At 40.5% G+C, this 26,269-nt stretch overlaps 2 protein-coding genes across 12 annotated transcripts in view; one reads left to right on the top strand and one right to left on the bottom strand.

Annotated features, from left to right (window-relative positions):
- Positions 1–9,527, top strand: part of SRPX (sushi repeat containing protein X-linked) — a 39,622-nt gene extending 30,095 nt beyond the window's left edge. For 3 of the 5 annotated variants that reach the window (XM_085585756.1, XM_021552957.3, XM_085585761.1), the window contains 6 exons: positions 1,219–1,345; positions 3,169–3,290; positions 4,367–4,546; positions 4,951–5,084; positions 6,392–6,513; positions 8,496–9,527. In XM_085585756.1, the coding sequence (XP_085441882.1) occupies positions 1,219–1,345; positions 3,169–3,290; positions 4,367–4,546; positions 4,951–5,084; positions 6,392–6,513; positions 8,496–8,676 (866 nt within the window). In that variant the 3' untranslated portion in view covers positions 8,677–9,527. Of the gene's footprint in view, positions 1–1,218; positions 1,409–3,168; positions 3,291–4,366; positions 4,547–4,950; positions 5,085–6,391; positions 6,514–8,495 lie in introns of all 5 variants that reach the window. The other 2 variants (XM_021552955.3, XM_085585748.1) reach the window with 1 other exon arrangement.
- A 4,423-nt stretch (positions 9,528–13,950) lies between these two features.
- Positions 13,951–26,269, bottom strand: part of SYTL5 (synaptotagmin like 5) — an 86,579-nt gene continuing 74,260 nt past the window's right edge. For all 7 annotated transcript variants that reach the window (XM_021553041.4, XM_021553038.4, XM_021553037.4 and 4 more), the window contains 5 exons: positions 25,519–25,680; positions 22,372–22,480; positions 21,141–21,276; positions 20,057–20,265; positions 13,951–19,455 (listed from right to left, as the gene is read on the bottom strand). In XM_021553041.4, the coding sequence (XP_021408716.2) occupies positions 19,313–19,455; positions 20,057–20,265; positions 21,141–21,276; positions 22,372–22,480; positions 25,519–25,680 (759 nt within the window). In that variant the 3' untranslated portion in view covers positions 13,951–19,312. The remainder of the gene's footprint in view (positions 19,456–20,056; positions 20,266–21,140; positions 21,277–22,371; positions 22,481–25,518; positions 25,681–26,269) is intronic.

Genomic DNA, 26,269 nt, shown 5'->3' with positions numbered 1-26,269 from the left:
TTCTGCACTAAATTATATGGGCTTTGCAGTACAGCAGTAAAGATCCATGTAGGAAAGGCATAAGGCCTTTCAGTAGTCAAACATGTATTCATTAAAAGGGGGAAAAAATATATATTTTCTAAATTAGATATGTTCTAGCAGTGACTTACAGAAGTCCTTATAGTTAGTGAGTATTCTGTCCTAACAAAGCAGACTGTCTCCTGCCCCCACCCTGTAAGAGGAAGGATATCTCTCATGTTGCTGAAATAATTTTGATTAAAATAAAAATCAATATACATCTGGTTTTGGTTATCAGTTAGCTAAAAATGCCAATACTCACTTGAATAATATTTCCATTATATCTTTAATGCACTGTAACAGGTATTGGAATAGTTACTTTCCTCTAAAAGATTGAAAAATGTCCCTGTCTTTTCTTCTGGAAAAATTGCCTTTCCCTGCAGATTGTCTAACAGAGGCTGTGGTAAATAGCTGTCACCAAGCTAAATCGTCCCTTTGTCACATCCTGAGGCTGTATTGATAGGATGCTTGTCCTAGTAGTGCTGGCTACTGATGTAAGACATTATTATAAGAGTTACTAGGAAAAAATCAAATGCTGCATTGATTCTTCACAAAATGGTAATTGTACGAATCTTCTGTTGTTTTTCATTTTGCCATTACTGCAGGAAAGAAAACCAGCATGTTAAGAGTAACCTGCAGAGTTACTGTGCAGAGACAGATTGATGTTCAGTGTACTTTAAAAATACTCTTAATCACATCAGCTACTGCACAGATAGACAAAAAAGGATGTAGATAAACAGAACATCCAGGCTCCTTGGGTGTTATCTTGAACATCCCTCCTTGGAGTTCAAAGCCATCCATTCATCGACATGACTTTTTAATTGAACTGTGTACAGAAATTTAAACTAACTACTTTTAGTTGGGTTTTCTTCATTGCAAAGGGCTGATCATTGTCAGCTCTTTTTATAAAAAAGTGAGAAGTAAAGGCTCCACCTGCCTTGGCTGGGATGAGTCCAGGCTGAGGAAGCAGCTGGAGGTGGTCCTGGGCTACTCTGAGAGCAGGGAGAAAATGCACAGCTCTGGCAGATGCTGCAGTGGCCTTTCCTGTGACATTCTGTTGCAGAGGATAGATAGATATGATCTCTTAGCTAGCCGAATGTTACTTCTGCCCCTGGATGAATCCTAGAGTGAATAATCTTCCCACAACATTCCTTTCAACAGACACTGAGCCTCCCAGGATCCAGTGCCCGAGCGTGAAGGAGAAAAGTGCGGAGCCCAACAAGCTGACGGCCCGAGTGTTCTGGGACACGCCGGAGGGGCGCGACACCGCGGACGGCATTCTGACCGAGTGGGTGAAAATCTACACCTGTGCTTTCCTCCTTACTCTTCTCTTAGCAATTCAGCAGGCCAGGTAGCCTTTTCCCTTCATTCTTCCAAGATGCTTTTTTATAGCTGTCACATATCACTGCTCTATTAAGAACTGCATGTTTGGAGGTGAGTTGTTCAGGAACTGGTTGCCCAGTTGTGGGTATTTAGAGCTGGTGGGATAAATAACAGCAGCATTTTTACTGCACCTATGAAGTTTTGCAGAGCTTCTTTGTGGGTCTCATAATTTAAAAATTTTCTTACCCCAAGTACTACCTTTTGTACATAACAATGAAAACAGTAGTGCATTGGGGGAAACAGAAGAGGTAAGTTTGACTGTCTTAAAAAAAAACCAAGGTGTGTCACAAAATGGTATCTGCAATCACCTTTAGGTTTCTTCCTAAGATACTGCTGGCTACTGATTTCCCAGGATTCTGCAGTTACCTTTAAAGTAACAGTTCTTGTTTGTAACCTTGATTGATTTAAACATTGAATTTAGACATTACAGTTCAAATTTTCTTTGTCAGTTTCTATGGTTTCACAGTCCCATTTTCCAGAAGAGCAGGGTGTACTTCTGGTGGTACTGCGGTTTCTGACTTTCCCATTTTTATCATGGAGGATTTAAGTCAGTCTATCTGGATTACTGTATTGGTGGGTGCATGGAAAATCTGTTTCTTTTAGTAAGCAAGTTACATCATTGCATTAGTGTACTGGTAAAGCTTAAAAGCTCAAAGTTCTTAAGCTTGAAGATGTTTACATTTTCATGTGAATACAAAAAAACTAATGAAAGACAATGATACTGCCCTTTTATTGCTATAATTTAATAATTTCATAAAGAAGAAGAATTCATTACATAATTAAAAACTTAATTGCCATTGAGGTCTGATGTAACAATTTGGTTACAATTAACAACATTAAAAACTACACCTGGTAAAGTAAAAACTTGGAAATTGTCAGAATGAAGACATTCCTAAGTCTTTTTGACCAAGGAATATCTGATAGGCATAAAAAAATGGGGAGTATCCCATGTAGACTTTATCATACAAGTAGCTGTTGTCAGCTCAAAAGAACCAAGCTCTTGGTGCAGTGGAAGTTTTTCCATAAATCACATCTCTATTTTTATAAAATATTGCTAAACTGTGCTATTTTATAGAGTATGCAGTGCTTTTTTTAAATGCACAGTCCTTCAGTTTCAGGAGCACAAAAGCTTTTCCAATACATGGAAGCCTCTTTGGTTACATGCTCTGTTTCAATACTGAGATTATGTCTTTCACATCTCAATTCTCCCACCTTGTTTGCAGGACAGGGTGAATTCCAGGTGAAAATGCTGCTGTTGATCCCCACACCTTTCTGCTGCGACACTGAAGCTCACTTTCTGTTCACTTCTGTACATATTAACAATCACAAATTACAATAGGAGCAGTTCAGAGCAGCCAGTTGAGAATACACCCCACTGTAAGAGACAGGAAATTTTCTTTCTTAATGTTGACTTTTTCTTATGTGAGGAGAAGGAAACTTGAGCTCCTCTGGGCTGGGTTACACAATGGATTGTTTTATAGGAAGGGAGCAGACCCTGCCCACTCCAACCCCCTTGTCTCAGCAGGGTGTGCTGTAGGTAGCAAATTTAAATACTTTAGTTGCTGCTGCTCAGCTTCTTCCTTTGCTTATTTTCAAATCTTCTGTCCTGCAGGCAGCCAGACAATCATAGCATGCCACAAACCTCCCTCTTCAGACTTTTACAGCATTGTGAGTAAATAAATACTGGTGAATTTATGAATGTCTGTCCTGTTTTATCTCTTGCTTTAGTGTTATTTTGAAAGGCCTGCCACCAGGGTCACATTTTCCAGAAGGTGACCACAAAATCCAGTATACTGTGTACGACAGAGCTGAAAACAAAGGCACTTGCAAATTTCTTGTTAAAGTCAGAGGTAAGGATTATGTTTTACTCTGTAAATACAGACGCTGATTTGCACCTGGCTTAGCAGGCAATTTGAAAATGTCTTCATTTCTGTATTTATCTGCGTATGTCTCTGTACATACTCCTGTGATGATACTGAAAGGGAAGACAGAGTCTTGCTGAAGACCCTGTATTGCAGCAGTGTGACTTCTTTGGGGAATAATGTGTTCTGATTTCATGCTGTAGAAGGCTGAATAAATTCCCTTTATTAAGCTAAATTATATTACAATAATACTATACTATACTAGAACTGTATTATACCAAAAAGATATTAAAGAAAAACCCATGACTGTCTCCAGACAGTCACGACACAGCTTTGACTCAATTGGTCAATTAATCTAAACAACTATCACTGGTGTGTAATTAACAAATCACTCTTTGGTAAACAATCTTTCTAGAACATTCTACACGTGCCAAACAACAGGAGTAGTGAATAGAGATAAGAATTGTTTTCTTCTTTCTCTGAGCTTTCGCATTGTGCCTCACAACTTCTTAGGAGAAAGCTTCGGAGAGAGAATTATGTCTCTCTCTGTTCAGAGAATGTGAATACCACAGCCCTGGGGCCAGGTCTGCAGCATTCTTGCACATCCAGGAAGAGCTGCTTTGACCAGCCCTGCCTCCAGCTCCACACCCCTTCCCTCCTGCCAGCTTCTCCGTGGTACATAGCCTGTGAGCTGCTGAAACGTGGAGGTGAAAGCATTTTTGTCAGCTGAGGCTCACATCTCCCAAGCAGGGCTGCCCTTTCACAGGTCCAGATGTTAACCTCTGGAGTTGAATATACAGAGGTGACCAATAGTTTTCAGCTTCAGCCCGTTGTGCTCCATGACCTTTTGTCATCTACACATCTGTTTCATTTCATTTAAGAGTTGAGGGGTGGGGGCGTTCAGGTTGGTTGTTTGGAGTTTTTAAGTGCATAACTAATAACTCAAAGCAAACAGAAAAATGCCTTTGGTACTGGTGTTCCACTGACCTGTGCTGCCTTAGTAACAAATGGTGATTCATGCTTTGTCTTTCATTTTGTTTTTTTTTTTTTCTTCTTGCTCAAAGTCAGGCGCTGTGTGAAGTTAAATGCCCCAGATAATGGCTACATCAAGTGCTCAGGTGATGGAAATAACTATGGTGCTACCTGTGAGTTCTCCTGCATTGGTGGCTATGAGCTGCAAGGAAGCCCAGCTCGAGTCTGCCAGTACAATTTGGGGTGGTCAGGAGTGGAGCCAACCTGTGCACGTAAGTGAGTATTTCACCACTCTACCAGGAGGAATCCAGCACAGAGGTTCTTAGGGCAGTGAGAATTTGGAAAGGGGGTGGGGGGTGAAATGCAGCTGCAGTGTCCCAGAGGTAGAAACATCGTTTTTGTGTCCTCTGCCAATTTGCACTTAACAGCTGAGCCTTTGACTGCTCTTTCCTAGAGTTTGTTTTAGCTCAAAGCTTTCCACAAAATGTCCCATTCTGGAGTCAATCCATTGTGCAAGCTAGAACAGTCTACAGTAAAATTGTTGGCTTCAATGAGGCCAGCATTTCACTCATGTCTTCTTTATTATTTGTTTTTGTCTTTCTGCTGTTGACCTCTGCCTCTAGAGATAGATTTGTTTTCAGTATGCTCTGTAACTTTTGTTTTCATTTTATTCCAGCCATGAATATTAATGTGAATGTGAGGACTGCAGCTGCACTTCTGGATCAGTTTTATGAGAAGCGGAGACTGCTAATTATTTCAACTCCTACTGCAGCTAACTTCTTCTACAGGATGCAGCTGGGGATGCTGCAGGTAAAACACATTTAAGAGAGATGTGCAACTATTTCTTTTTACTTTAAAGAAAGACACAAGAGAACAAGCTCCACTGTTTTATGTAAATCCAAAAGCTTTTGTATTGTAGCCACTGGAAGATCTGGCTCAAGCAGTCATGGTTCCAGATTCATCCTTTTCACAGGGGGTTGAGTTGAAATATCCCCCCAGTCTCTAACTTGAGTTCCATTCTGGATTGTGCTGCCTCTGACCAGTTGCTGAATCCCAGGCAGTTTTAGCCCTTGTATCCTCCCCAAATTAATTTAACTCATGCTCAATAATAATTCCCTATCTCAGCTGCTAAAGAAGTTTTAAAAAAACACAAACCAAACCTTCCAGCTCTTAAGCAGCTCATGCACACCAAGCTTACAGAATTTGCAACTACAATGCAAGGAAGTGTGAATAGCTTCAGAAATAAAAAGTGGACCAGCAAACAAAGTACCAGAGACACAGCACAGAAATCATCCAGAGTGCTGGAGGTAACACTGGGGTGTTCTGTTCCAAAAAACCCAAAACACCTGGTAATTTTCCTTCTTATGTGTTGTAAGTGTGATGCCCTTGTTGGCTTTTTGCTAGTCTTAGGGATAGATCTCCAAATATATCTGTCTCCTCAGGTAAAGGAAGGAAAGGAATCAGTCCTGTATTCTTTCACAGCTACAAGCACTCCTATCTTGTTTTTTCTTCTCAGAAATTGTAACCAAATGCAGTATAAATAATCATTGAGATATGAATGTGATTATTTTTTTTACTGTTGGCTTAAATTACACTTATATTTAAGAAAAAAACAAAAAACAAAGCAGCTCCTTTTCCCTATTAGATAAACTTGGCAAGAAAATTCAATATATTGATCAAACTGAATTTAATGGCTATAGTACATTTCCACTTCTTGGCAGCAGGCAAATGAGTTGGCATGGAAGAAAACTTTCTGCAGTCAACTTCTGTTTCACATAATTTGCTTTGATTACCAAATTACATTATTGGTACAATGCTTAGTATCCTGCCATCTTCTTATATAACTACAGAGACAAGTTGATAATTCTCCTAGGTGGTCCCTGTGTGTTGGTTTTCTTAGAGTATCTGAAAATCTGTTACTTAACCTCCCCTGGAGTCATGAAGCTCCAGTTCTTTGCTGTGAGAATTTGAGTGTTTGCAAAACACGCTCTGAAATCAGTTTAAAACATTTAACCAACTTAAGAAGAGGGGGCTCTGTGAACCCTTGCTGCACACTCAGAACATCCCCTGTTCTCTCAGGCATAACCAACCCCCCCTTTCTCCTCTGACCCTTGCAGCCGGCGCAGTGTGGCTTAGACCTGCGGCACGTCACCGTGGTGGAGCTGGTTGGTGTCTTCCCAGCACAGATAGGAAGGATAGGAGTGAAGCTGCTGCCCCCATCACTTGCCCTGCAGCTCAGGTAAAGGAAGCTCTCACTGCTTTTGTGTTTGCACCTTATCCACTTTATGCTTTTGATCCCTGCAACTTACTCTCCAAATACCACATCTCCTACTCTAATGTACACCGCTAGACACTGGGAAGTAGATATTGGTGAGCACACTTCAGGATTAATTTGCTGTCTGTGTAATAGCTACAGCAAATTAAAACACAATAACAAATTGATTTAATTATACATTTAATATGACTATGCTCATAGGGATTTAAGTCTGTATTTTTGGGTGCTGCCACTGAAAATAATTCAGTCTGTCTGTATTTGTATTGGAAATGCTCCTTTGCAAGAGACAGCTTATCCTCTGCACCAGGGCTGGTGGTGGTTGTGGCCAGGCTAAAGGGGAAACTCTTTGAAGTTCCATATGTAGGAATAAGATGGGCAGTATTTCAAAGGGGAAATTATCTCAGCCTCCTCAGCCTGACCGCAGCATCAGCAGTTTTACTGAGGTGCCGAAACTGTTTTGACTTGGGTTTAGACTGGCAGAGGATTGGTTTTCACTTGAAAGGAAAACTTCCAGTGCCAGCATTTCCTAAGGACTGGAAGAGGAAAAAAAGCCAAAAGTGAAGGCCTTGTTGGCAGGAAGAGTTGTTTAGAAAAAACTCAAGGAGCATTTTAAACAACATAATCTATGATATGCCTGAGGAAAGGGAGTAAGTTTTAATTGGAGACAATGAAAATTGCTGACACAGCAGAGCGGGGATTTTTTAAAAGCATTAAAAAAAAAACTTCTCAATAAATAAAAAAACTCTTTTTTTTAAAATAAAGATGCTTTTACTAAAGTTTAAATGGTTTTCCTGTGGCTCTGTAGAAAATAATAAGCTTTCTTAACATTGCATTCCCTGTTCCCTTGCAACCTTTAATGAGGCTACATTTCAGAAACTGGTGTAGTGTGACCTGCCCTGCACGCAGCCAAAGTTAGTTTTCCATTGATTTTGTCTTTGTAGTGTGAATTACAGCTTTCCAGTTCTGCAAGGTGCTCAAATCAATATGAAATGCACTCTTAAGAATAAAGGTGTTGTCCAGAATTGACATTTCAGTAAGCTAATGAGCACAGGTGCCCCAGTTAAAACTTTGGAAAGCACAGAAGTTTAGCATTTGGATTTTTAGAAGTATTTTTTGTTAGGTAATATATGGCACAAGATGAATGTAGTTTTCTGTCACTATTGCTTAGCTTTAATCTTTATTTTAGTTTGAATGTAATGGCCAAGCTTCCTAATTGCAACAAGACTATGCCTAGAGCATTCAGACTTGTTAGGAGGCTGAAGAAGGCCAATTTTGATGCTTCATACCTTTCCAAAGTCCCCTCAGTTTCTTCTTCATGGCAGCCTGAATTTGTTTATCCCACACTAATGACTGCATATCCAAGCATCTTCTAGTACATTACATCAAGTAAAAGATGAAAAGAGCACCACAGATAAACTTTTGTTACTTATATAACTTTTGCTGCTAGAGCAGCTTAAATGACCGCTTCCACCACTTTGGAAGAAGGACTCCTCCGTGATTAGCAATGGCTTTTGTTCCTCTAAAATTAGTCACAAATGGTTGCTATTATTAGGTAGCAGTGAGAGCAGACTCCAATAATTTTGTCCTGTTTTTTCTTACTGTGACTTCTTGTACCAAGGAAAGCCAAGAAATGAAATCGAAGAAAGGGAATAGTCTTACTTGTAACTCAAGCTTCATCACAAGGGTTTTCTTTAGGCAATGTTCATGGTACCTCTTTTGTCTAACCTTGTTTTACTCCTGTGACAGCAATGAGTAATGGCAGAGAGCAGAGCTGGGTGCAGTCACCTTGACACTCTTCTGATGCAGAGGGCCCTTTATCTGGCTCCTTGTCAATGCTGAAAGCAAACCTACACTCAGTGTAGCCCCTGTGACCATGCCCACCTTCCTCTGCTCAGACTCAAGAGGCTGGTGCTGCCCTTTAACAAAACCAGTTCCTTACTTTGCAGGCTGCTGCTGAGGATCCCCCATTACAGTTTCAACATCGTGGTGATGGACAAGCACGGCATGGACAAGGAACGCTACCCTTTCCCAGCAACACCAGCTGAGCTCTTTGCCCTGATTGACAAATTCCCCTTGAGAAAAGATGAGATGAAGCTGCAAGCAGAAATTGGTCAGTCATGTCCCTAATTCAGCATTTCAGGACCTGCAGTTGTCGGTGAATTTTTTGTGATCTACAGAATTCTCCCCTTGGTGCTACACAAAGCATGGCTTTTTTAATCACTGGTGTGATTTTTTGTGTGTATTGGTAAATCTGTCCAGCCATGCAGCTGCTCTGCATAGAAGGGTGCACGATGCTCTTTTGTACTTTCAGTCATTTTTAGACCATAGAATGGCCTGGGTTGGAAGTGACTTTAAATATTGAGTTCCAGCCCTGCTGCCATGGACATCTTGCACTGGATCAGGTTGCTCAGAGCCCCATCCAACCTGGCCTTGAACACTTCCAGGGATGGGGCAGCCACAGCTTCTCTGGACAACCTGTGCCAGTGCCTCACCACCTGCACAGTGAAGAATTTTCCCCCAATATCTAATCTGAACCTGTTCTCTTACAAGTTCAAGCCATTCTCCCTTGTCTGTCACTCCAGATGCTTGTAAAAAATCCCTCTCCATCTTTCCTGTAGGCTCTGTTCAGGGACTGGAAGGCCACAATTAGGTCACCCCTAAGCCTTCTCTTTTCCAGGCTGAACAATCCCCATTTTCTCAGCCTTTCCTCACAGGAGAGGTGCTCTGTCCCTGTGATCACCTTGGTGGCCTTCTCTGGACTTGCTCTGACAGTTTGATGTCTTTCCTCCTGCTGGGGACCCCACAGCTGGATGAATGTGGATGTAGGATTTACTACCTAATGGAATTTCTTGTACAGAGAGTGAAGAACTGAGGCACAGTTCTGGGAGTTTATTTTGGATTTTTCATTCAGTGTAAAATTGGGGTTTCTTTCTTACTGTTTATAATTCTTTTTATTAATAAAATAATTGTTTTGCAAACAGATAGTTGTCTTAAATTCCTCTTGGAGGTTAAAGTTGGTCAGTTGATACAAAAGTTGGTTCAAAATATCTATCTGCAAACCATTATAAAAGACATTAGCCTCACACTGAAAGTGCATTAGGAACCCACTGGTGCCTTTTAGTTCCACTAAAGAAATGTCAATCACAGACAAAAAGCATGAGCCAAAGGCAACACAAGCATTGATTTTCAGCAGCAGCAAAGAGAAAATTGGTGATAGCAGGAGCATGGAAGTCATTGCTACAGGGAACATGATGAAGGAGCAGTGATCAGTGTAGAGGATGAATTACTAAGGCCCATGTACTGCAATTCTTAATAGGAGCATATGTTCTTACCTGCTGCACTTCTGCTCCTGGCTTTTAATGTCCAACAGTCTTGGAGTAGCAGACTTTTTTCCCCCCCCCCACTCTTCACCTTGGAGACAGACAAGGCTGTTGATTTGATGGCAGGGAAACATTACTCCAGGGAAACATCATCAAGGATTTGTCACTTCCAGAGCTGTGAAAATACTTGTTTGCAAGTAATCACTTGAAATTAACAAAAAAGAAAAAACTTATTTAATAAAAAAATATCAAAAGGCAATCAGAGCAGGAAAAAAATTTCATTTGTTTTATTACAGCCCACAGTCTTGACAATCCGCTGCAAAGAATACAGATAATGCATAAAGAATACAAGTATCAGAGGAGTGAAAACTGTGAGTTACAGTTTGGATGCCTGTTCACTGGGTATGATGCATGATTTGACTGTCTGAACTAGCACCCAGCATCTGTGCTGTTCATTCCTGTCCCTCAAGAATACAGTCTTTTTTTTCAGCCAAATGCTTGTTTGACTGTGACCATAAGGTAGAGTTTTAAATTTTACAGTGGTGTCAGCAGAAGAACAGTTTTAGCACCATCTTTAAAGCAATCCTTACCAGAATTTGGTCTCTTGCATCCTCTGAAATGAAAAAAAAAAAAAAAAAAAGAAAAAGAAAAAAAAAAAGGAAAGAAAACTTTTTTAAAAGAAGATTGGTCCTGCAAGTGAATTAGTGAGGGAGTGGGTGCAGAGTGAGGTAAGTCAGCCTTGAGCAGCTAGCAAAAGCTGCTGAAGTGTGGCAGCACCAAGGAGGAGCTGTGTGGGGGTATGCCATGTCTTCTGAACAGGATGATCTGCTTCCCAGGGCTAGGAGGGTGTTGCTGAACACACAAGAGCAGCTGGAGAGGGATTTTCAGAAGGGCATGCAGTGATAGAAAAGGCCTTAAGCTGAAGGAGGACAGGTTTAGATTAGATGATAGGAAGAAATTCTGAGGGTGATGAGGGCCAGGAATGTGGAGGTTTTCAGGGCCAGGTTGGATGAAGCATGTCTTGTGGAAGATTCCCTGCCCACAGCAGGGAGATTGGAACAAGATGATCTCTGAGGTCCCTTCCAACCCAAACCACTGTGTGATTCTGTGCCTGTGGAGCAGAGGCAGCCAAGGACACATCCACACAAAGACTGCTGTGGCCCCAGTTGTGGTTCAGGTTCTTTTGCATGTACATGCTTAGAGCATGCATCACAAGTGGACAGGTTTAGGGGGGTTTGTTCCCTCACTTTCCTCACTGAAAAAGGAGAGCAACTGATTTCCAATGATGTAAAATCTATTACAAAATAAAAATCTCAGATGGGCCTGATTTTTCTCCTGTATTGCTGCAATTCCAAGATGCTGCTGCTCCAGTTTGATTTAGATACAGAGTCAGTGCATCCAGTCATCTTTCACAACTGGATGAACAGGAGCAGGGTTTACAATTGCTACAATCAGGGAAGTGATTGCAATCACTAGGCTGTTAGAGGAAATTGAATTAAGTGGAGGAGAGTGCATGAGTGATTGGATTACTAGTTATATTCTTCACAGAACATCTATTAAAATCCTGTGATTAAGAAAAACGGCTCTTGATTAGTAATACAAGGTTTCTGGCATTTTCTGTTGTATGTTTTTGTGAGGAACAGTGAAAAATACCACGTACCATCTCTGTTGTGGAGTCGAATTAGCCTGCATGTATGGTATGCAGGGATTTGGCAGAATGGCCTTTTGGGAGTGCTTGAACAATTTTGTAGTTCTGGCTTTAGCCCAGCATTTATATATGCAAATATATTTCAGTAACTCATCCTGTACACTTCTGGTCCCAGAAAAATAACACTGCATAAGCAAGGTTCAGTATCTACACCAGTGCACTTTTTTATTAAAGGTTTCACAAAAAATTCTCCTCCCTCCAAGTTACACTGGCTGGAGTCTCTTTCATACTACCAGCACAGCTCTTCTTGCCATAGCTCTAATCCTACCACTGCTGACAGAATGCAAATCTGATTTAAAACACAAATATTAGACCTTTCATAAGTCTTACCCTATGACACATCACAGTGTGTGGAGAGAGTCATGGGGTGGAGGTTCCTACATCAATCTGGAAGTTCTGAGCATGAACCAGAAGACTTCCATTATTTCAGATGAAAAAAGAATTTCTGCTCCTGACATGCAGCATATTTTACAAACAAAACTATTGAGATAAATTGTGGGAGGCAGCAGTTTATCAGCAAGAACCAATTTTGTAAATGGCCTGATTTTCCCCAGATTCTACCCAATAATCCACCTAATTAGATGAGAACAATCCCTGCTGTCACACACCTCCTTTACAGCTGCAGAAGAGAGACAAATTTGAAGTTGCACATCCCTATTCTTGAAGTCCAAAGCCCTGTGGGACAGAAAGTATTGTGTTTTAATGAAAACACCAATGATCCTTCACAGCTCTGCACTAAACCACAACATGGGACTTCATTACAGCTCAGTACTTACATAAGAGCGTGAGTCAGACTGCATCACATAATTAATGAAAATGCAGAGCCTAAAGAGTAACCTGGAGTATATTTAAATACTCTTACAATCACAACTCACTTTTTAAATTGAGGTGGGGGAATAACAGAGCTCAAGCTGTGCAATTGCAATGCTTGATCACTTCCAGCCACTCACCACAGTCTCTGTTCCTGCTGAACATCCCCAGGAAGTGAAAAGTGCTTCACACCATCAGGGGGTGGCTCAGCTCCTCTTGGCCATGTAGCTGCTGCTCATTTCTCTCCCCGTTTGTGGCTAGAGGATATTTTTATGGCAGCTTGGTGAAGGGAAGAGTGGGAAACCACCTGCAGGTGCTGGAAGGCAGAGCAGCAAGGTTGCCTGGGCTAGAGGAGCCAGTGAGGGTATGGGCAGCTGAAGAGAGCACAAGTGTTTTTCCTCTGACCCCTTTCACGCAGTGACCCAGCTGCTGCATGCTCTGTGAAACACAGAGGGGACAAATGGGAATGCAGTGTCCATGCAGAATGTGCTAATGCACCTCTAGTTACCAACACGTCTCCCATTGCCACCCAAGCAGCCAGAAAGTAACCAAAACCTGAATTTCAATAATTAGGATGGCCCATACTTTAAATTTACAAGGAGAATTTGTTATCTGTCACCTCCAAGAGAAGGGGAGGAAGAACTCATGTCCAGTTGTACAGGAGTGACAGAGGTGTGTTGCAGACCCTCAAGCAAGTCCTTGAGTCCTGAGCAAAGGTACAGAGAGCAGAGCAATGGCAGGAGGGCTCTTCCCCTACCTGCAGCTGCTTTCCAGTTTTTGGGTGTCTGACCTGCCCATAAAGGCCAGAACCAGCACAGAGACGAGCTGGGCAGGGGTGGTGTGAAACCTGCAACCACAGCAAGAGCCCTGCTGGGCTGGGCACAGGGACTGAGCCAGGCTTTCAGGGTGAGCAGAGGCAGCACAAGCCCAGAGCCAGCGTTTGCTTCCTCTCCCACTGGGAAGGCACAGCAAGACACAAAAGCCCAGGGCACTGGAGAACCACAAGAAGATGTAAGAGAGCCCTCAGCTCTGAGCTAAGTTCAACTGAACACAACTCTGATGAAAGTGTAAATTGAGGGGTCGAATGCTTATTGATTTTTCTTATAATTAAAAAAAGAAATCAGCAGCAGAAATTACAGAAAATATGCATTTTGAACATACCTGAATGTTCAGGTGGGCAGGACTTTGAACTAGGGAAGAGGCAGGAGATTCAGACTTGGACAGGAGGACCTGGTGAACAGGCGGAGTTAATATACATGTAAAATAATTTTATAGCAAGGAGAAAGAGAAAGCTGTATTTTCCTTTTCCTTAGAATTGCATATTTAAAATAAATCATATTTAATGCTTAGGAAATAAAATATAGCTTAATTTTTACACTTTAAGTGCTTTTAAGACAAAAAAAAGGAGAGACAGAGACACCATCAATGGAGTCCCACCTCTGAAAACATGCCAGAACCCTTGCATCACATATAAGTGATCTCTTTACCTCAGTGAGATAATATGGGATACTCCTGGGAGACATAGTTTCCTGTAATTCATTTTAGGAGAGACAAAGACACAACAGCATTTCAGTATTTTAATTTAGAAGACAAAACAGAAATCTTGACAAGAGCTGCAAATGGCTTACCAGCCATCTTTGTCCACAAAACAATGTACAATGCACAGTACAAAAATGTTCTCAGCAGAAAACATTGCTTTGCTCAGTTTGGGCATAGCTTAACATACTGCAATGCCATTTATGCCATTTACTGCTACTACTGTTCATGTCCACCAGAATAATAAAACAAATTGCTAGCAACAGACTGTCAGCAGAACAAAGGCAGCACGAGGGATATGTGACATTCTCTAATTGCTGCAACAAATTACTTTGCTTGGCTTTAGGCAAACCTCAACAATTAGAACTATTCTCAAAAATATACAGAGAGCTGTCAGGAGCAGTAGCACATAGCCATGTAAATGTTATTGCCACAAAGTAGGGTTGTTGAAATAAATAATGTAAATAAAAGGTCAAGATGCAGCCAGGGTGAGTTTCAAAAGCGACCTAAAAGGTCACCTAAAAAGCAAGCTGAGATTCAGTTTCCAGTGTCAATATACACAGTATAATTAACACTGTTATTATCACTTATTAAACAGCATTTGAAAACACGAAATCATCAGGGAGGCAATTCATGGGCACAGTGGTAAGGTTTGTTAGCATGCTTCTCAGCAGCTCCTGCTGAGCTATGGTAAAGGGCAAATAATGGTCTGCATCCTGTTCTGGAATTCACCATCATTTCTCTAGGGTTCTTAAATCTTAACATCTCTGGGGGTAGAAAAAATAATAACTAATTAGTTGGAAAAAAAGTTTATAAGATGCATGGGTCAACTCTCAGAAGATACTGTTTATGTCATGGTGGCAAAGTGCTGAAAATCAATGCTGTGTGTTAGCAAAGGAAAAATTCAGTCTTAACTTCATATAGGAGAAAATAAGTGGGGCTCTCCCATCCCTTCTGCATGCTGCCTCCTCCCAGATCCTGGGGATCAGTGTCCAGGGAGAACCTTCTGGTCACAGCTGCTGAACCAAAGGAGGGGTGAAGGGAAGAGAGACCCTTGCAAAGATTCAGGTACAGCTCTTATTATCTTGTGTGAGCCCACAAACCAGACAAATGTGGAAACAGGACTCTGATCTTTTCTCCAAAGATGTAAGAAACCCAAAAAGCTTTTCTCTTTATTGATGCTACAAAACAAGCTGCAAACTTTACATTCCTGAAGTTGGGCAATGTGCAGAGCCATCAAGAAGTCAAAATTGCATCAGACTAAAATGCAACCCCTCCTGTTACTTCTCCTTATCAATTAGGATCAGTGGATGCTCAAAGGCTGCTCTGCAGTTATAGTTGAGTTGACATTTTGCAGACTACAACTTAGAATAATTGCATTTAGCAGAGCTTAACCAGTCAGGAAAAGAAAAATTAAAAATTAATATATAAAAATGCTTCATTCATGCTGCCTCAGCATAATCTGCATTGGAGAGGCACAGAAGAAAAAACTTCCAGTCTAATGTACCATGATCAAAACATGCTCACCATCCCAGTGCTTTCTCTCTGAAGCCATTACAGCTGAAAAGAGAGATGAAAATGTGGCATCTGAAAGGCATCCAGGGAGGGGTGCCACTTGGATTAGCACAGGAAGATGGCAACAGCAGCCCCCAGGCTTTGCAGCTTTCCTCTCAAGTGTAACATGGTGGAGGTAGAGGAGATGGGAATCCTTTCATCCTGGTTTTGGTATCTCAACATGTAAGCAGGTTTAGGAGCCTGAAGTCCCCATTCAGCTGATAGAGAAAATCACCAGAGATCAGGGCTGGATACCAAAATCATCTGGCAGGGCTTGGAAAGCCCTCAGCATCAGCTCTTTTTGATAATTATTGGCACTGTCTACACAAGTGTTTACTGGCCTAACCTGACCTTTTACAGCAAATGTTGCACTTTTATTCTTCTTTAATGGGTTGAACCCTCCAACTTTAATCACAAACCCTGCTGGAAAAATATGTAGCAGAGTAAAATGTGTTTTGTAACATGTTTTCTGCACCCACCATGGAGCAGATTTCTACTCCACTGATGCAGCTTCAGTTGTTCAGGTCTGTGTAGAAAAAGACTCTAGAAACATCAGCTCTGCTGTATCTGTTTACTCAGGGCAGGAGTTTATGAATCAGTGTTGAAATTGTGTCCATTTCCTCCTAAAAATTAGCTTTGAATGAACCATTCATGCACCTTCAATATTATAAATACAGCTAGCAAAGGAAGGCTTTGGTCTAATTCCTGGCTTTCTGTCGTTTTTGTTCAGCCTGGTAACACACAGTACATGATGACGCACAATTATGGGCAATTAATTCAAATATCCGGGAAACAAGAAATCACATCTGCAGTTAATCATCTTGTGCTTTTTCCAAACCATAAACCATCTTTACAGAAGAAGAGAACAAAGAGATGAGAGACATAATTAAATGTGACATTTTCCATAAATCAGATGATTCCTACAAATGGGCTGATAACATCAGAGAGCAGCAAAACTTTCCAAATTGCTCTGGTGTTTATCTGATGCTCATGATCTCTCCAAGGCTCTGGTGAGTGTGACACGGTGCTGCAGAACTGTCCCTGCTGTACCCAGGAGGTCACTTCACTCTTCTACCCAGCCCCCATCAATAGCAATCCCCAGCTGAAATTCCAATTTCACCTGGAATTTTTTCCCAGGTGAAACTGTTCCCTCCATAGGCTGAACTGCAGCCTGCTCACCTGGAATTTCAGGTGTGGGCTCAGAGAGACATTTTGGCCCTTTGGAAGGAAAAGGCAGAGCTTAAAGCCCATGTCTGTGTTGGGTGACACTTCCCAGATGCAACCATTATATCACAAATTCTGCTTTATGACCAAAATGGGCAGAAGTTGAAGCTGTAAAATACAAATATTTTTGTTTCAAAGCAAGATGTGATTTAGCTAAAATGTTCATGCTTAGGAGATTAGGAAGTGCCATTCAAGAATTAGGCAAATGCTTGTGCTCCATGCAAAAGTAAATTAAATTTAAATTATTTTCAGTTTTTTCAGTTTGGCAAAGGTCCAACTTGGAGGAATTTTTTTGTTATTATTTTTGCCATTTTCACCATCAAAATTAATCAAAGCAAACCATTCAAGAGACCAATACTCTTCTACAACTCAAGCTGGAATTTCATCTTGAAGAACCATTTTCTTTATATTCAAGAAGTTTATCTGTTTAAAACAACTTCTAGCAAAAGAAAAAAAAGAGTTTGTGCCTACATGTCAATGTAATATTATTATTTCCAAAATAAATTCAGGTTTGTAGTACAAACAACCAAGACAACTCAAAACAATTCTGTTAAAAAGAGAGGTAGTTTAGGTGTCAAAAATTAGGTTTGGTCACTTTGGATGATACTGATAAAAAATAATCTAATATTAAAGACAGACTATGGTGATAAGAACAAGGTCATAAGATCTTGTGTGCTTTATATTTGTGCTCTAATTTATCAGCTCACAGCATCTGTGGCACAGAATTGTAGAATGACAGAATCAGTTAAGTTGGAAAAATTAAAAGGTAAAACCAAACAAGACTTCCCTCACTGCCCAATTTGAGCTGAACTTCAGAAAAAGTGAAGAAAAGATAAAGAAGGAAAATGAAGTCAGTTTTCTTGAGTAACCACTGACATTTGGTTCCCAATCAGATTCTGTAGGAGAATTTTCATTTTCAAAGATAACTTGGTAATTTCTGAAAGTGGTGAGTCTCCAACTGGGCAAGCAGTGCTTCCAGTGACTTTTAAAAGTCATATCAGAATTTTGAAATAATTTATGCATAATGAAACAAAAAAATTAATTAAAACTACTGTTTTCAACATTAATAAATACCTTTTATTTCATTCAATAATATTATGATTTTAAAAGATTGGCTGTAAACTTCCCTGCAGTTTCCAGCCACTCCAACAAAAACCAGCATAAAATATCTTAAAAAGAGAAGAATTAACATTACATTCTAAGGTTTTGAATTCAGCTCTAAATACTTGCACTTAGTTGTACACTATGACAACTACAAATGTCAAAATCTCCAGTTGTAGTTGCTCAGCTATCAGATTATATTCTATTGTTCAATCTAGATTTCTTTCAATAAATTTTGGGGGGAAAAAATGTAGGAATAGCTATAGATTAATTTACCAGTGCAAAGAGAAAGTTGTGTTCTAATTGTGGAAAGTTCAGAAGAAATGCTGTTCACTCAGTTTCCTGATCTTTCGTTGTCTTACACCTTGTGGAATCACAAAATTACTGTTGAACAATTGTCATGGTTAATAAGATTAATGATTGTATTGGCCAAGACCCACTCACAATTAACTCCACTGGGGGATTTAATGAAAAGATGTCCTTGAATTATAAATAATGTGCATGGGCCTGAATGGGACCCCAGCTCATTCAGAGGAGATTTTACAGTTATGCAAATCATTTTGGCATGTGCTTTAATCCCATTCTGTTCTATGCAATCTGCTGAATCAAGTTTTAGCTAACTATCCAAAGCTGGCATGTGTCTCATCTCAGCAACACAGATGGGGACTGGAATGTGGACATATTCCCTCTGTTCAATGACATCAGAAGGTCTTGGCTAGAGCTGCCAACTGAATGACAAACACAGCAGCATCACACAGTTCTGGAAACTCTTTGAGGATTTGTTAGGATTTATTTTCATTAGAGGCTCTTTGATTACGTTGGACCAAGTCTGCCTTTTCTACACGTGCATTAAAACACCCAGAGGATGCCAGGACACCAGCCCTGCCCACCAGCTCACTGCTGCCCATTTCTAGGGCAATGCAACCCTGCAATGCAGCACTGCAATGCAGCACTGCATTGGCCCTGCTTGGCTGGGTTCTGGTCCCAAGCCTGTCATGCTGCACCACTGCACAGCCCAACAAGCAAACACGGTGAAGAAACACTGTTTGTTGTCCTTCATAACATTATGGCTTTTCAACTTAGAAACACCAAAGCACAGACTGACTCTGAATCTGCTTGCTGTGTGCCCCTGCTGCCTTCTGGGCCACCCCTGAGCCAGCAGGGATTCACAAACCTGGCATTGCTCACGAAGTGACCAGCGAGAGGATTTGCTCACTCTGAGCAGCCGCAGGCAGAGTGCTCATCAGCTGCCACCAGAGGGGACAGGGAAAGCCAGTCTGACCTCTGTGCTAGCTCCAGCTCTCACTGGCTTCAGGAGAAACCATTCACACAAGAAGCCTGGGTAAAGGATGTGTGCATGAAAGTGAGGAATGCATTCAAATCTCACTCAGAGCCTTTATATCCAAGGCAAAGGGTACAACCCTTCTCACTTTCAAGTGGGCAGAGTGACAAGAGCCTGGACACCCCTGAAGCCAGGAGTGCCTGTGGCACCCCCAGGAGTGAAAGTCTGTCAGAGTCTGCGTTTCCCCATGCTGGATCTCAGCATTAACACCCCTTCCACTGCAGCTCCCGGACTGTCGATCATCTTCTGCCAGAGGTGCTGCTCTTCCCCTTGAGAGTCCATCCAGTCAACCTCCTTGCCATTGCTTACACCTGACAATAGTAAAAACACGGGAATTTGCCATTTTAGGAAGCAGTTGGATAACAGCACTCCTCATTGACAACAGTGTACAGGAGAAATGACAAGCATTTTATCCTTCCACCCATACAGGGAGTTGTACTGAAAACAGGCAGCCCTTGAGAGCACCAGTTTGCTATTGAACACCCTCAGGCACACGGGCAGAGGCTCATAAACTTCCCCACTCTGCACCACAAACAACTTTTTCCAGCACAGGAGGAATGGATTCACACCTCTTCCAGCTCACACCACGGTCAGCAGAAAAGCTGCTGCCGCCCAGAAGTGGTTCACTCCTTCTCACTGGGATGCTAAGGATTGCTTACCAAGGTATTCACAGTTCTTTTAGACCGTGCAGAAATACAAATGGGCACATAACTTTTGTGTCTCATTCAGTGGAGGAAAGAACTAAATCATCTACAGATTATCTACATGCTGCCTTTTCTCCATTTTCAAATTCCACAACTTCCCGTGTATTTTCAAAACACTCAGTAACATTTCTGTCCTTCATGAATCACAGGGGGTGAGGAAAGAGGAGAGCAGAGTAAGAAAAGCAGCCCGAGTCAGATGGGACCTTACCATTTCCAGTGCTCAAACGGACACCTCCCAAAAAAATATTGCTGGAAAGTGACTCCTTGTCCCACACAGTCAGTTCCAGGCAGGCATTCCGTATGTCCCCTGAATTCAAGCCACTGAAGGCAAAGGTGTGATTCCACTGGGGGTTCACGCTCCTTTTTACTATGGGAGTTTTGTGTTTTGTAGCTTTGCTGTCATCTGGGAGCAGGTATCTGGGAGATAAAGGAAAATGAATATGGAAATGAATTTTCACACAGTATTCACGATATACAACAATCACCTAGAGGCTCAAATGGGATCAGGATCCCATCTCCCCACTGGTGTTATGTTAAGCATCTACCTCAAGTGCTTATTTTGCATTTGTGCTCCATTTGTTCTCATACCTACAGTGTCAGTTACCACAAGCAGAAATTGGAATTGTCTCCTTGCCCCAGGTCTCAGCCACAATCTTTTTGTTTCAGTGAGGCTAAATATAGACAGTCATAAAAATATTGGCTAGAGAAGGGACCTCTCTGGAGTCATCTTGTCCAGTGTCCATCTCAAAGTGCAACAAGAGATTGTCCAGAAAGAAATGAAAATTACTTTTTCTACTTGAAATGTATGTGCTGAGTGATAGTTTTAAGCACAGCAGAAGATCAAGATAAAATCTAAGTTCCACCAGGGAATTAAAGAGAGGATGTTTCCATGGACCTCATTTAGTAACAACACTCAACCCATTACTGTGAATTGGAACAAATCTAGAAATTGGCAAGCCTGAAAACTAGCATTCAGAACAAAAAATGGCAAAAAAAATGTTTTAAGGTATCTATTACTTCCTAAATGTAACATTTATAATGCTTATCCTACATTTATGAGAAATCATTATAATGAGAGATGCAGGATTTAGTTAATTTTTTTCAAACACAAGCATTCTGTGCAGTTTGGATTTTTACTGTCCAACACAAAATGCTGCATGTCGAAATAACACACATATGTTGTCATACTATGTAAATTTTTTGTGTACCCACATGCTTACAGACATGTAACACAAATCTTAAATTAGGTCCAGTGCAGTCATTAAAAAAAGGAGAGGAAAATCCCCACAAACCCTTTAACAAAAGTATCAGATGTGCCTCCTGATTTCACTGCTGTTAAATTCTTTGCTTCTTTGATGAGGACTTCTAATATGCCTCCAGATGGCAGATGAGAATCTCCTTTCTTTCCTTTTCTGAAGCCTCTCTTTCCTAAGCATAGAACAAAGTTGCAAAATTACAATCAGAAAATATGCATACACTGTAAGGCTGATTTAAAACTGTAAATTGTCTTGGCTAGATTTTTAAAAGTGATGCTAAAATGTACTAATTTTAAAAAATGCAGACTGTATCTGGACCAAGCTGATAACAATGAGCTTTTAAGAGAGCAAACCTTGAGGAAACCTTACTACCAGTAGAGGGAATATCATCTGTCTTTAAAAAAAAAAAAAAGAAGAAAGGAGAAGAAAGAACTCTAACCCATCGAATGCAAATGCCAACAAGCAATACTGTCACTGAGACAGTGATATACCTGCACCTGGCATTTCCATGTGCACTCAGGTGCTACCCAGTGATTGCTCTCACTTCAAAGGATTGCTGTTCCTCATGCTAATACAATGCAAAGAGATAGTAATTCTTCTCCCTTGTTCATTGCTGATGAAAATAATGGTTCAAATGAAGAACACAAATAAGAATTTACAGGACTAAATTGCAGCAGAAGAAAACCAGTGTGAAAAATGGAAGAAAATGAGGAGGCAGATTAAGGTGAATTAAGCATGAAGAATTAAGTGAAGTCCCTTACTTGATCAGCTAAACACTGTATATAACTAGCTGAAAAAAGAACTCTCGGACTACAATGCAGACAATTTATTTCTCTGTGGCTGCCCTTGATCATGTTACCTAATGTCTGGATTTGTTTTTTTTAAATTGAGTCAGAGCCATGCATCAACCAGTGACTGCATATTCCTCTTCCTTTCTCTCTCCTTAAGTTCAGTGTAAGAGAAAAGGATGAAGCAAAAGAAACATACACATGTTTCAGAATTTCCACACATAACTATTGAAGCCAGGTTGGATAAGGCCTTGAGCAACCTGGTCTAGTGGAAGGTGTCCCTGCTTATGGCAGGGAGCTTGGGACTAAATGGACTTTCAGGTCCATTCCAACCCCTTAACATTCTGTGATTCTACAAATGAGCATATTAAAGTATGATTCCAATCTTCACCAGTACCATTACTTCACCCTATGTGAGGATTTTTAATGCAACATCATCACATGGGTTTTAAAATCCTAATTATTAACATTTGTTTTACCTTGAAACTGCCCTAGAGGAAGCATTAGGTTTCTGTCTGGGGGAATATAACGTAAAACCACTGTCAGTTCTCCTTTGTATTGAAGCCCAAAATCTGTCACAGCCTCCACCTGAAGAGAGAACAAACAAACCAACCAGAAATCCAGACAAGGTTAATCATTCACCTTCTGCTTTTGATTTTAATTCTGTTGAAAGAGTAATACACCCACAGAGTGTTTTAAACACTTCTTAAACACATCAAGATGTACCAGTCCACTTTCAGATAATAAGACATTCCAAATTGGAATGCAATCACATTTTAGACAACTTTCTGAGCTAGGGACTGCAAACTCTCAGAAAAATAAACCCATCTGGCATTAGACACTGTTCAGTGAACACACAGAGGAGTTATGTAGCATGAGTAAGTGAAAAAAAACAACAGCAAAAAAAAACCCCTCAAACTTATTTCTGAGTCTATAAACTGTAACTGATTTAAGCTGATATTCAGCCCTTATTTGCACCAGTCAGGATTTAAAACATAATTAATTTAATCTATTTTAGAGAAGCCACTCCTGAGTCATTCCTTGACTAGATGTGTAGGGAACAAAGGTGAGGGAGAGCAGACTGCAGCTTTGAAACAGAAAAATTTAAAAAATGTTATTCCCAGTGTCCTCTTTCCTTTCTACACAGCTACTCTTTCTGCATTTCTACATGTTTTTTTAGAAATGTTTAAACCTTACCCAGAAGAACGCAATCAATGCTCTTCAGTCCATCCTTATTAAAATAATATCAGGCCTTCACTGGCAGGGTACTGAGCTTCCACTCATGTTGTAAGAAGTTGGAAACTACATTTTAAAAACATTGGATGCAACACAGAGAGCTCTAACTTCACTGGTGGAGCTGGGTCTACTCAGATGCTCCCAGCCTGGTCCAGTGAGAGCTGTCCCTGCCCATGGCAGGGCATTGCAGTGGGATGACCCAAACCATTCTGTGCTTCTGTGATGTGATTTCTGTGCATGCTTCAGTGCTCAGGTTTGGGTACAAATGAACAAATCTTCCTGATTTCTTCAGAGGGGCAAAGGATGTGGATAAACTGAGAGGATCCTGCAGCACTGCTGGAGGCACACGAGGCACCACAGAAGCCTTTAAAGGACTTTTTATGGAGGAACATCTGCCCTGTGAATGTATTTCTGTGAGATGTATTCAGCTTATTTCCTGACGCCACACAAAGGTCAAAATTCTATTGCCAAGAGAAAACAAGCAAGAAAAACCCCACCAGGAATTGATGAGGTGTATGCAGAGGGGCAGCATTGCCTCCAGCTCACAGACTGCAGGCTGAGGCACTGACACCTTCACTGGGCTGAGTCTGCACCCAAGGATGGGACAGATGACAAAGCCAATTTAGCCACAGCAACAGGGCCCTTTTGTGACTTTGGAGCATTTTTAGAGCAACACAGGCACTGAGAAAAACATTCCTGTCTGACACCAGTGTCCAATGCCAGCTGCTACAACAAAGGACTAAAGAAAACCTGTAGTAAATGGCTGTGGAATAATTTACACAGCTACATTTTGCCAGTCAGGCAGCTCACTTATGGCCTAAATTAAGCAAGTTTAGGATCAAGTTTCCCATAAAGGTTATTTTTTATTTAATTCTACTAGTGGACAAGAAATGGTGTAAGTCTTAATGTCAGAAAAAAAATTTCAGCCTCTCCTCCAAACCCACATGACTCTATACTGTGCCCTCTCTTTAGCTCGTTTTCTGACTTAAATCACACTCTTCTTAATGCTCATAGAAAAAACACTTCTTAAAGTCTCCAACATTTTCACTGAAGCAGCTAAATGATTCATGAGAAAACAAACAAAGCATGGAATAAATCCCAGGAAATGTTTGTTTGCCATTCCTCCATTCCTGTCTCTATCAGGAGTCCATATAGAAGAACAGTGTGTATTTTGTATGGATATTAACCAGCGCTTCTTTTTTGTAAATTCCAAAAGTAGTAATTGATTTTTTTAAAAAAATTATTTTAAATATCATCCCTGCTGATCAAAACTTTAGCAGTGTTCTAAGTTTAGAAGCATTATTGGTAACAACTTAGAAGGCAGACAAGACCAATTCTGTGTTTGCTTTCTTTGACAGTAAAAGAAGTAATTTAAAAAAATTTTTAATGGGTTTGGAATTAATCAGATACCACCTTCCAGCTGGACTGGCTGAAATGCTTAGTGCCTTATTACTTATTATCCTGAGCAGCAGAGCTTCATTACTCTTTTGGTTATTTTCCTGATAGGATTAAGAGGAATCACCTAGAAATTAATGACAGAGCAAACAGATCCATCTTCCACCTGATAGAAGGGCAAAAATTAAACACACTCTCCTGAAACCCGAAAGATAATATGATTTCCTTAAATGTAATGAACATAGAAAACCCAAATCATTCAGTTAACCTTGACAATATTAGCTGCACACCTTACATTTTTTTGTAATTAGAAAGATACACTTTCTTAAATATCAATCTAAACCCCTGGAATTCCTGGGGATTATGGCTGCTGCAGGAGCAAGCAAGAGAGAAGCCTTTAATCCTCCAGTTTACAACAGTTCTTTGAATCTCTTCCAAAAATGAGCCCCTTTGCCAAAGCAGGGGAGCCCTGGGCACAGAATTCCCCGTGCCCTTCACTGGGTATGGGGCAAGCTCTGTTCACAGACCAATCTGCTGGTTTATCTTGTGCCTTTGCAGTTAAGGTGAATGAGAAATTTTGTCACATCTGAAAGGTGTAAATCACTTTGAACTAAAAAAAAATAAAACTTGTTTCTTGAATAACCTCTTAATGGTTGGGTAAAGGGAATGCTAGGGAAGTTCTTTGTTTTATGTGCTATTTTAAAAGATTAATGTACTTACTAAGTCGTTTTAAATTGGAGTTTATTACAGAATGAATTTAGGGTTTATTTAAAAGCTTTTTTTTTTTTGTTATTGTTTTTAAATAGCCAATTATATGTGAAATATTCATGAAGATTTTAAAACCAGTAAGCTTTTACTGGACTAAGTAATTTTTTTTATTGTCATATTTGACACTTATAAAGTCCTGCTTTATAAAAAAGTTCCAAAGGGAAAAAAATAACTAATTCTTGCTAAATTTGCTTCACAGCACTTTCACCAGTCCTGGAAACCCTTACCTTGGGCTGGAGCACAAACCACTCATCGCCCTGATTTTCAAAGTTCCAGGAATCAAATGGAATTTCCACTTCCCCAAGGAAGCTGTTGCATCCGAATCTGTCATAGTGCCAGACAGAAACCTGCAGGGTCCTGGTTTCCAGCTGTGAGTGACTGATGACATACTGACAACAAGAAAAGAGAGAAAGAAACTCTCAGAATAAGCAGAAATAATATTTTCCACAGAGCCTTTTATGGCTCTAGCTCAGTTGCACCAAGCCCAGAGCAGTTAACAAATGGAGCATGAGAGAAAGAATTGTTTTCCTTGCAAGCAAGATTAATCTAGCCAGAAAGATCAAAATTTTAATGTGAAATCTTTCTTTACTGTATGCATCCAGTGATAATTTATCTATACATAAATTCTATCACTATTATGGTGGGTTTTTTTGTATTATTTACTGAGTATTTTTGACTATAAAGTAAATTATGATGCTTAAAAATATGATCCTACAAGTTAATTCCCTCCAAGTTTATGTAAAATAAGCAGATCAATATCTAGGTTGATAAAACGAAGCCCCACTGGTACTTTCATCCCTAAAGAGAGTCTGCTTAACACTGCTTTCCGGAAAGCAATTTCTCATTTCCAATTTTTTCTTTGTAGCTTACAAAAAATTGTTCTGCAAACACATACAGCAGCATCTGCAAGGCATGCACTGAGCCTATGAGTAACCCTTGTTGGGTTTGAAAGCTATTTAAAAACTCATGTCTAGCTAT

Source organism: Lonchura striata, chromosome 1, assembly GCF_050655825.1.
Source record: "Lonchura striata isolate lonStrDom1 chromosome 1, ASM5065582v1, whole genome shotgun sequence".
In the NCBI taxonomy this organism is placed as follows: Eukaryota; Metazoa; Chordata; class Aves; order Passeriformes; family Estrildidae; genus Lonchura; species Lonchura striata.
This window is presented reverse-complemented; position numbering and strand designations above follow the sequence as displayed.